This window comes from Osmerus mordax, chromosome 6, assembly GCF_038355195.1.
Source record: "Osmerus mordax isolate fOsmMor3 chromosome 6, fOsmMor3.pri, whole genome shotgun sequence".
Lineage (NCBI taxonomy): Eukaryota > Metazoa > Chordata > Actinopteri > Osmeriformes > Osmeridae > Osmerus > Osmerus mordax.
Window position 1 is genome coordinate 7,765,543 of NC_090055.1, and position 11,218 is coordinate 7,776,760.

Here is an 11,218-nt window from a genome sequence, read left to right on the forward strand (position 1 = left end):
AGTCTGAGTATTAGTAAGCAAGACTTTATTTGGACTGTACACTAAAACATTAGCGCATCACATACACAGCTCAGAAATAACATATGACAGAAGAGTGATCGTTTCTGGGCCTTGCATAGAAAAAAGAACATGGAAAACATTTGATCCCGCTACCCATCGTCATCACACGAACCAACATTAGACAGGCAGGCACAGTCTTTCACAACCATGGTATGAGATGTTCAGTTTTGAAGACTGAGTCTTCAAAACTGAAGAGACCAGACACTGGAGTCTGAACATGTAAAATTCCCTAAGCCATTTTATAATGGTCTTCATTCTGTTATGTTTAGGGTTAAAAGGATCAGTTTTTGTAGGAGGTGCACCACAAACCCAGTGTTGGTGTGTTATGTTGTAAAGCCTGAAGGAACAAGAGGATAAGAGTTAATGGATCTGCTAATGGAAGCTTACTTGACTTTGATCCATGTCCTCTGGATGAAACAACAGAATCACTGACTCCTGTAATATTTGATTTACAACACATAACCTCCTCCACACCAGCCTCACTCACAGTCTAGATTTGGTACAATGTACAGTTTCCTTAGCGTAGATGGTCACCTAAACAAAGTAACTTCCATTCATAATAGCTTTTTAATGTTGTGACCAACTCATATAAACAAGGTGACAGGAAAGAGAAGCCCTGACATGCACGCAGCACACAAACTCATCCCATCGTATATCAACACTCTGCTCTACAGTTAAACCTTTAGTATTCACATACCTACATGTACTCGTCAACCCTTTTTGAATTCATCATTAGCGAGATTACCATGGAAAGGGTGTGGTGAGAGTCCATCTTCCTTCGCCTGGTTGAGCGCGCTAGGCTAACAGAACATGTATTTGCATTCACAGTTGTTATAATATGTTTGGCTTGTATTCCTCATCATTGGAGCAGCTAGTTAAGTAGTAATGAATCTATGTAGCCTTTCCACGCGAAGCTGATCCGCACCACGGCGACTCCACCCTGTTGTTTAGAAAGTGACAGTGTTGTCCTGTAGTCTGTTCCCAGTTCTGCTCTGGTATCCATCGTCGTGCATCATCCTGCTTCAGCACAGCAGCAAACAGTCTGTTTGAGGGAGCTGCGCGGCTCAAGGCACTTCTTTCAGTAACAATGCCAGTACCAGGAGTGAGAAATATTATATGTACAAATGGAGGAAACAGTGTGATCTTTCTGGAAGAACAGGTTATGAAGGCATCCTGGTGTAAGAACTCACAGTAAAAATTGAATGGAGCTGGTCTGCAGCTTGGTAGGCATGTGTGTGTGTGCGTGTGTGCTTTTACAGTAAAAGTGTGTGTTTGTTTTCCAGTAGCCGTTTCTCGTGCATCTTTGGGTTTGTGCATTATTTACTCATATATTCATAATTTTCTTTTCACTTGGCGCTGTAAGAAAAAGGGAAAAATGACTTAGACTTCATGTCCTACAAATCATTTAGCAACAAACATTCAAAGTTATACAGCTCTGACGCCCTGTTGCCATGGAGACATTTCATTCGCAACAGAGTGAGAACAGCTCTTTCAGAGTGAGGGGTAAGGGGGGGGGGGGGGGGGTCAATGAGTATGTTCGTCTCACCAGAGGCCTCTTCATGTTGGGATAAGGACCTCTAGTCCTTTTTGGCCTTCTGTGCTTCCTGTAGGACCACTGCAGCTGCCTGCGCCGCCACTGTCTCCAACACATTCACTGGAGATAGATCATATGACACAACCAGGAAGTCAGACATTGGCTGGCATTTCCATGCATGAAACGTATGACATTCTGACATGAAATGTGGGGGGTGGGGGTTGGGAAAGTCTTAAGTTCTTTGACATATTTGAATGATGAAGGAACAACTTCATCGTCAGCTACACTAAAGACACATCAACACAGCGTCGACACACACAGCCCCTACATGGTAAGTGTCAACATTCCAGTGCCGTCAGTACAACTTGTACCCCCGCAGAGCCGGTTTAGTGAATAGAGCTGACCTGTGCTGTGTTTCTCAAACATACATAGATGAAGAGGGTGTGGGTAGGGACATGCCTTGCACACATACACACACATCTCAGAGAGAGAGGGGGGAGGGTGCCTGAGTTATGCAACTCCTCCCCTCAGCCAGAACTTGCACGGGTAGGCTGAAGGGGCCTCCTTTGCCTAAAAGTACAGTATGTTCTTTCCCTGTTTGAAGAAGGGCACCTATAGAAAGACTGAATTTGTGGTGTTCCTCCTGCAAAAGTTAGGATTACAATAGATTTTCTTACACAGACTACTATGTCCCAGACACCCACTTCATTAAATTAAAAGTTACTGATAACTAAGTACCTGATTAAGCCGTTCTATAATAATTGTATGGTTTAAGGGGGGAGTCGGGTGGCTGAGCGGTTAGGGAATCGGGCTAGTAATCTGAAGGTTGCCAGTTCGATTCCTGGCTGTGCCAAATGACGTTGTGTCCTTGGGCAAGGCACTTCACCCTACTTGCCTCAGGAGGAATGTCCCTGTACTTACTGTAAGTCGCTCTGGATAAGAGCGTCTGCTAAATGACTAAGCGGTTAGGGAATCGGGCTAGTAATCTGAAGGTTGCCAGTTCGATTCCCGGCTGTGCCAAATGACATTGTGTCCTTGGGCAAGGCACTTCACCCTACTTGCCTCAGGGGGAATGTCCCTGTACTTACTGTAAGTCGCTCTGGATAAGAGCGTCTGCTAAATGACTACATGTAAATGTAAGAATCGATACATCTTTACGGTGTGTGTGCTTGTTTGTGTTGGAGAGCTACATGCTACAGCCATGACAACAGTCTCTTGTGTGCGACTGTGTGGTCAGTGAGAGGTTGGTCCTCTCACAAGCTATAGAGAGACCAAGACACACATACTACCGAATCAAAACAGACAATGGGTTCATTCTCCACTGCCACATGTACAGCTCCATTCAACATGCCATTTACATTTGTAGAGACGGGGGGGACGGGGGGGTCCGAATATTTACATGTGTTATGTAATCCCTAGTAACAGTGCATAAGTCTATGTAGGCACAGAGAACAATGAGGGAAAGTGTGTGGCTGGGTGTGTTGTCGCTAGCAAGACACAGAAGCCCCAACCACACACTGGAGAGAGTCTCCTTCAGTCCGAAGCTGTATTGTCTCACACACTGCCTTATCTGTCCATCGCACCCTGGGACAAAACCGTCCTATTAATCTGCCCCCTCCCTCACCCTCCCCAGTGCTGGTTCAGTCTATATATGCAGGGTTATTCATTACCAGGACAGCTGGTCACCAAAGCTGACCCATGAGGAACCAACACTGGGCCTGTAGTGTGTTGGATACCCTAGCGTTGGTTACTGGGTGTTAATGGTGTCATTAAGGCCTTGGGGGTTGGCCATCATTAGCCTTGACACTAATATGTAACCCAGAGAAGCTAGGTTCGACAATGCAACTCATTGTTTGCCAGTGTGGGTCAATGTCTTTAGGGTCTGTTTTTATAATGCCTCACACGGTAACTAGGTCCAGTTGATCCTTGGGGATAATACTTGTGGACAAAGGGGAGCTGGCCTTGGTAACCAGGAGGTTAATGGGTTAGTTTGTCCAACACCAATACACGCCAGAACCTGAATACACAGGGAAGACAGATGTTCCTACTTCAGTCCTTTTTAACCAGGATTGCTGAACGTCTGTTTTTCACTCCTCAGGCTCTTTGGTGATTTGTTTTTACTAATGTAATCTCTATGCTTGTTTGCACATGCTCAGACACACACACAAACACATGCTGCATCCCAAAACGCATGCTTTAACTTAGTTACTTTCAGTAGGCATTGCAGCTGCCCTTATAATGTAAGTACTGTTGCATACTACTTTGTCATGTAACTGGAAATTGAACTGGCCCAGATAGGTATGTATCAGTCCCCTATTGAACAGTTGACTGTGGTACAAAGGGTTTTTGGTCAGAATAGCCAGAAAGGCATGCTGGCTCGCACACTTCAAAATGCAACTGGATGTAATAGGACATCCTGGTATTTTTGGCATCCTGTATTAGACATCCTATGTTTATATCTAAACCCTTTTTTTATCATAAAAAATAGTATGGTATGCAAATTACACAACACTAATTTGAATGCATGTTTGCATGGGTGACTCAGCTATGTGTCATATTCAGGGGGCAGGTTAGCCTGATCAGACAGGAAACCGTCTCTTCAACTCACTTTACCACTGAAGCAACAGGTATTTCAGGAAACCATGACAACACCCAATGAGATGGAACCAATACGCCCTGCAGGCTGGGTTAGGTCTGATAATGGCTGTCAGGAATCCAGTTATGAGACATTAAATAGATATTTGTCATGTGACCACTCCATTTAGTGATATATAGGTTTTGTTAAAAGCCCATTTAGGTGTGGACATGTAATAACTCAGCTGATAGGAGACAGATCAGTTTTAGCGAATGAGAGAGAGGCCTGATGTGAATACATACCTCCAGCTTGGAGCACAAAAGCAGGGGTAATGACTGGAGCAGGGGCAGAAGCAGGGGTAATAGCAGGTGTAGGAGCAGGAACCACAACTGGAGAAGGTGCAGGAGCAACAGCAGGTTCCAGAACAGCAACTGGGGCAAGTTCAGGAGCAGGGGCCACAACTGGAACAGGGGCCGTAGCAAGGACCGGGGTAGGTTCAGGGGCAGGGACCGGGGTAGGTTCAGGGGCAACAACAGGTTCAGGGGCAGGGACCGGGGTAGGTTCAGGGGCAACAACAGGTTCAGGAGCAGCAACAGGGGTAGGAGCAGGAACTGGGGTAGGTTCAGGGGCAGGAGCAGGGACAACAACAGGTTCAGGGACAACAACTGGAACAGGGGTAGGTTCAGGGGCAGGAACAACAGCAGGTTCAAGGGCAGGTGCAAGGACCAGGGCAGATTCAGGGGCAACAACTGGAACAGCGGCAGGAGCTGGGACTGTGGTAAGTTCAGAGGCAACAACAGGTTCAGGAGCTGAAGCGGGGACCAGGGTAGGTTCTGGGGCAGGAGCAACAACTGGAACAGGGGCAGGAGCAGAGACTGAGGTAAGTTCAGGGGCAGGAGCTGGTTCTGGATTAGTGGCAGGAATGGTAGTAGGTGCGTGGGCAGCTGGTGTGGGTTCAGGGGCTGGGTCTGCACCTGAGACTGGAGCTGGGGCACCCTCGACTGGTGCACAGGGGGCTGCTGCTGGGGCTGGTTCTGCTGCTGCTGGAGATGGTTCTGCGACTGCTGGAGCTGGTTCTGCCACTGCTGGGGCTGGCTCTGCTACTGCGGGAGCTGGCTCTGCTACTGCTGGGGCTGGAGATGGTTCTGCCACTGCTGGAGCTGGTTCTGCCACTGCTGGGGCTGGCTCTGCTACTGCGGGAGCTGGAGATGGTTCTGCCACTGCTGGGGCTGGTTCTTCCACTGCTGGGGCTGGCTCTCCTACTGCTGGAGCTGGAGATGGCTCTGCCACTGCTGGGGCTGGTTCTTCCACTGCTGGGGCTGGCTCTGCTACTGCTGGAGCTGGAGATGGTTCTGCCACTGCTGGGGCTGACTCTGCTACTGCTGGAGCTGGCTCTGCAACTGCTGGAGCTGGAGATGGTTCTGCCACTGCTGGGGCTGACTCTGCTACTGCTGGAGCTGGCTCTGCAACTGCTGGAGCTGGTTCTGCCACTGCGGGGGCTGGTTCTGCCACTGCTGGAGCTGGTTCTGCAACTGCTGGAGCTGGTTCTGCCACTGCGGGGGCTGGTTCTGCCACTGCTGGGGCTGGAGCTGGTTCTGCTGCTGCTGGAGTTGGGGCAGCAGACTCCACAGCCTCCTTCACTGGCTCCACAACTGCTGCAGGGGGCACCACCACCTCCAGGGCACTAGGGGCGTCTGCTAGTGGTGCAACCTCCATGGCTTCTTGGGTCTCCTCCACAGCTGGAGGCTGGGGCTCAGGGGCTGAGGTCTCCTCTATAGCCACAGGAGCCGGAGCTGCCTCTGCCTCCGGGGCTGGTTCGCTCGCTGCAGGGGGAGCAGCAGCCTCCACTGGGGCAGGGGAGGCCTCTACTGCAGCCACATCCACTGGCACAGCAGCCTCAACTGGAGCAGAAACTTCAGCTGGGGCCACTTCTGGTGCAGCCTCTACCACCACAGTCTCAGGGGCCTCCACTGGGGCGAAGCTCTCTGGCTCTGCCTCTGAGATCACCACAGCCAAGGTCTCCTCCTCGACTTCCAGCCCCAGGCTCTCGTCTGCCTCCTGGGCTATGGCCACCAGCTCAGCTTCTTCATAGGTCCCAGGCTGGAAGTCGTCTAGCAGGGCACTCTGCACCGGTAGCTGCATCTGGTCCGCAATGGTCTCTGTGTCCTCTGCAACGATGCCATTTTTGACAACTAGAACAACACACACACACGCACAAAACAGGGGAGAAAGTAGCCAGAGACAGGTTAGTTCATTTGACCTAGCAATGGAAGTCCTACAATCCTAAATTGTAATCTGTGTTCTGCCATGATGTAATATTATTCAATTGCAGAAAAGCTGTGCAAAGATTTGATGGAATATGTTCAAGGGCACACTTTTCCAACTGACTGAACTGCATTCAGTGTGGGAGGTCAAGGAGGATGACATTGCCCCACCCTTACCCTGACCCTTCCTCTCTGCTAAATCCAACAGCACTCAATGTTAATAATCATCACAATGTCATGACAACCCTTTCCACAACAACTCTTTCCCAAGTACATCTGGTACAGCACTGCTAAGCAACAGGTCATGTATAGCAAGAGAGGGCAAATATTAAAGAAGGATTACAGAGCATTAGTAGCTAATATCTATCAAAAACATACCATGGGTGACATTTCAGAAGTTTTTTTTGCAAGGGACCAGTACCTACTATTCAAGTGGTTCCCTCTTATGAAGCAGGAAGTAGCAGGGCTATGCTGTGGCACCCTGCACAGTGCTGACTAATGCTAAATATAGTTCATTCCACAGACTTCCATTGCTGTGACCAAGGTCAGAATTGTAATGAGAAAATGTGTTGTGGAAAGTGTCCCATTCCCATGAGGGATATAAGGCAGGTTAACCAACGCATTTTTTTTTCAGTGCATGCCAATGTATCTTGGATATGTTGACCTGTATGTATCTTCTTGGAGTGAATATGGCAGACTGGCGCAATCATTTTTTGGTTTTAGAACTGACTCAATTACAGATTTTTATGAAATTATAAATGTATTTACTTATAAATCAATATACCAATCAATCAGTCACTTGTTTAAGCATTAACACACAAGCTCACTTGGACATACTGTAGTCTTCAGCAGTTGTTTGTGCTCATGACCTATCAAGTGTTGCTAAGGGACTACAGTATTTACCGAAGGTCACGGTTCACTTGTGGAAAGCTTGTCAGGTGATCAAGTCCAGAAGGTAAACACGAGAGACTGTAATTCATACAGAACTCCTCTCCATCCATCCATCCATCCTCCATTTCTGTGGCTAGGAATGTGGTGTATTGAAACCTGTGTCAGTCAGAGCAGACCCCCAGGCCTCTAAAGGAAGTGTGAGCTACCTCTGCAACTACTGAAGAAGAAAACCTGTTTACTTTCCACCTGTACCTGATCAGACAACTATTCTGCTTTGGCAGGTACTTCTGCTTTGGCGCTGAAAATGGCTGCCTAGGTAGGCTCTCCTGCCAAAGTAAATTCCTTGTCTGTGCAAACTTTCATGGCGAATAAAAACCAATTCTGATTCTGATACTGAATATACAGAACAGCTATGACAAGGACAGTATTGATGACTGAAATGAGTTCCCTAATATTGCCTGATAAAAGATCCAAACTTTTGCATGGTAATAAAAATCGTTAGTAACAGCCTGACTGTGATATATAGCAACCAATGGAGTCAAAGCCCTATTGTTAAAACGTCTTTAAAACCTATAAGACTCGGAAACTCGATATGGAGGCAGTCTACCATGACAGCCAGACAGGTTGAACTCCTGCACCCATGGGACATGAGAAAAAACAAAGGAACGTTTCCCAACCTGCTCAGAAAAGAGACCAGGACTGTCCTATTATTAAACAAGCCATGGCTTGCTCCCTAGCATAGACATTGCCTGCTGATTCATGCATGACATCAGCCAAATGATTGAATTAGCAGCTGATGTCCAGTTGGCCGTGATGGCTTCCTGGTTTCATTGGGCTGTCACAAGTTCTGAGAGGACCGGGAGGTGATGGCTGGAATGGTATGTGATGGGCTGGGACCTAATATGACTGTGGGCCAGGGCACAGGGGACAGGAACACATGAGGATCCAGCCATCTAGGCCTCACCTCTTTCTGAAGGGGCTATTCTAACGTGGTATAAAGTTGTGGAGGTAAGGGTGGGGGGGCGGGGGGTCAGTACTATACTATGTAGTGTTGTGGGGGTAGGAGGGGGAGGGGGAGGGGGGGGGGCAGTATGCACTATGTAGTGTTTCTGTGTGTGTGTAGAGAGGGACAGAGCAGCGGATACTCCTGATAGGTTTGTCTTTTGATGGGAGGGGGATGGGGGAGAGACGCGGGAGGCAGGGGTCACCAGGCCACGTCTGGATCAGGTTACAGGGGAGACAAGAGAAATGTCGCACTTCTGGATCGTCCGTCTTTTCCGTCGACTGCACATAGGTGGGCATGTGCATGCACACCGCAACACTTGTTCAGAACAAAAGGGAACAACTCTGCATAAAGACCGAGTTTTTCCAGATCCACCGATTGAAAATGGGAGTGCGTGTGCCAGCAGTGCTGCTGTGTTTGCTGAGGCCTTGTTGTGAGACGGAGCTGCTCTGAGTGGCTCTCGTGTGTCAACATGATTAGCAGCCAGAGATGACAGAGATCCCAGTCAAAACAGAGCCTGGCTTGGATTCCCAGGCCTGGCGACAGGGAGGTGGGGGGCGCTGGCATCTTGGATGCCCTTCAGCTGGTGGTGAGCATGCTACACACCGCCACCATTCAGCGCCACTGGGCAGAAGGGGCAACATTCATCCCTGCCACACTGACATCAGCACCCTGGAGCCAGAGGCAGCACTCCAGGTGACCTGGCAGGCTGGTTCAACAATGCCCTCCTTGACACTGTAAGGGTCATTGGCCCCTGACAGCATGCACAGACCCAGAGACCCAGCATGTACCAGTCAGCACTACAGTATGCCTGGTTCTATCTAGGACACTCTACCTGAACCTCCTGCCATGCTGGTCAATTTAAGAATCTTATTTCTAGTGTATAAATGGGCTTATTGCTGTCGTGTAATGGGATATCAGGTATATCTCACAGGGTTGTGAAGCAGTATATTTCCCTTTTAATCAATCTGTGGTAAGAAATACAAATAGCCATGAAGACAAGAGGGAGATAAGGAGACAGAGAGAGAGAGAGAGAGAGAGAGAGAGAGAGAGAGAGAGAGAGAGAGAGAGAGAGAGAGAGAGAGAGAGAGAGAGAGAGAGAGAGAGAGAGAGAGAGAGAGAGAGAGAGAGAGAGAGAGAGAGAGAGAGAGAGAGAGAGAGAGAGAGAGAGAGCAGGGGGGCAGTGAGCTGTACATGTAGAGATTACATAATCTCAGCTGTGTCCATGGCAGGATCCAGGCCCCATGAATGGACAATATGGCCTGTGTGGTCAGCTGTGGCGCTGTTCCACATGCCTGTCTTGCTTCTGGCGTGGAACACATAGGCACGCATGCAAAGACACAGCAAACAAATACTCCTCCATAGCCACTGTGTGCCACTCATCTATATGCGATTGTGTTTTGCCAGAGGAAGGATGGTAGGCTTTAGTGGGCTTTTAGAGGAATGCTGCTGGTGCAGTTCAGGGAGTTCACTAACGTTCCCTTTATTTGTCTAATAACTCGTATCTGCTGATGTGGGGTAATATCTGGAGTCTTATGAACCGTTAAACACGTTAGGTTTTTCCCCATTATAGGATATTTCAAAAATCAGACAACTCGCACACTTAACGCGTTGCACGTTCCTTAACAAAGACAATAGACACGCCCCCTAAAGAAATGTTGTTTTTGTGGCATCTTAAAAACTCATAAGAATAAGACTAATGATTACATTTTTTTAAATGGGCCGGCGTTTATCACCAATTTGACGTGAAGAAAGATTATTTTATCGGGGCATTAAGGATAAGTTGTGGCAGCCCATCATCGTCAATATGTTGGGTTAGACCTCCAGCCTTCAAAACGCATATGCATTAGGCCACATCGTACCCTACTGAACGTTTTACTGTTGGATGCTTTGATCAAAGATACGACTGTTCTCATTACCGCGTCCAGAGGCTTTCAATGTTCTACCGGATATTTTTGCAGAACTTTGTGACGCTGATGCATACACCGACACATCGCATATACACAAAGTACACAATGTACTGCACCCAAGTTGCCTACATGTACATAGGCTGTCCCAAACAATAAAGACAGGAAGAGTACAGGACCATTATGGAATTGTGTTATGAGGGCGCCTGAACTTAAATATGACCATACCTAAAGAAGGACCGTTTTCGCTCGAGTGAGAAATAATAGACGCTGATTGGAACAACATATATTTGAAAAGCATGGGCTTTGTGCAGGTTCACAAGTAAATGTGAACTCCACCCCCAGCCCCCGAGTTTTCAAGAGGTACAAGTTACCCTTTCTGTTCTGCAGGTCCGGTGATAGACAGAGATACATTAGTGACTTTTTTAGACTTAGTTAACACTAAAGGTGCGGACTAGTTTTAAGAGAAGGACTCACGGAATGTGGTGTCTCCGTTGCTCTCCTCGTGCTTGGTTCCTGGTCTCTTCTCCTGGTCAACTGTCTGCGCGCTGGACGAAGAGCACCCCATCGCGAAAAATAGCAGAAATTAAGGAGGTAGCAGATATGAAGGGATAGACGAAGGTTTTTTTTTTTTTAAGTTGACGAAGTAAACAACACAGATTGATAAATGCCCGATGATCTGTCAGCACACACACGAGAGGGTTGGTGAAAACATGGACAGTTTTCGGTTTTCTCTTCTCTATGAGAGGCTAAAAGCAGCACTATCTCCCCTAGCCTGGTACTTTGTGCATGGCCTGTCGCCCTCCTAATGCCCTGGATAACGAGACTCAACGAGCAGGAGCCACGTAGAGGACAGTCACACTGTGTGAAATGAAGACCCTTAACTTCACTCTCTCTTTCTTTACATTATTCACTTGTAGGAAAGGGGCGTGTACGTCAACCTCCCATGGTCTTCCCCTTATAGAAACTCAGAAATCCGCCTGG

The 11,218-nt window shown here is 48.0% G+C and overlaps 1 protein-coding gene across 2 annotated transcripts; it reads right to left on the minus strand.

Annotated features, from left to right (window-relative positions):
* Positions 1-8: 8 nt before the first annotated feature.
* On the minus strand, positions 9-11,083 carry LOC136944284 (uncharacterized). Of its 2 annotated transcripts, XM_067237980.1 has the most exons (5): positions 10,712-11,083; positions 5,144-6,361; positions 4,472-5,020; positions 1,607-1,714; positions 9-1,416 (listed from the first exon to the last, which is right to left on the minus strand). In XM_067237980.1, the coding sequence occupies exons 1-4, from the start codon at positions 10,800-10,802 to the stop codon at positions 1,638-1,640; spliced, it is 1,935 nt and encodes a 644-aa protein (XP_067094081.1). In that variant the 5' UTR covers positions 10,803-11,083; the 3' UTR covers positions 9-1,416; positions 1,607-1,637. The 2 variants fall into 2 exon arrangements, with proteins under 2 accessions (XP_067094081.1, XP_067094080.1); XM_067237979.1 differs by having other exon boundaries at positions 4,472-6,361.
* Positions 11,084-11,218: the final 135 nt, after the last annotated feature.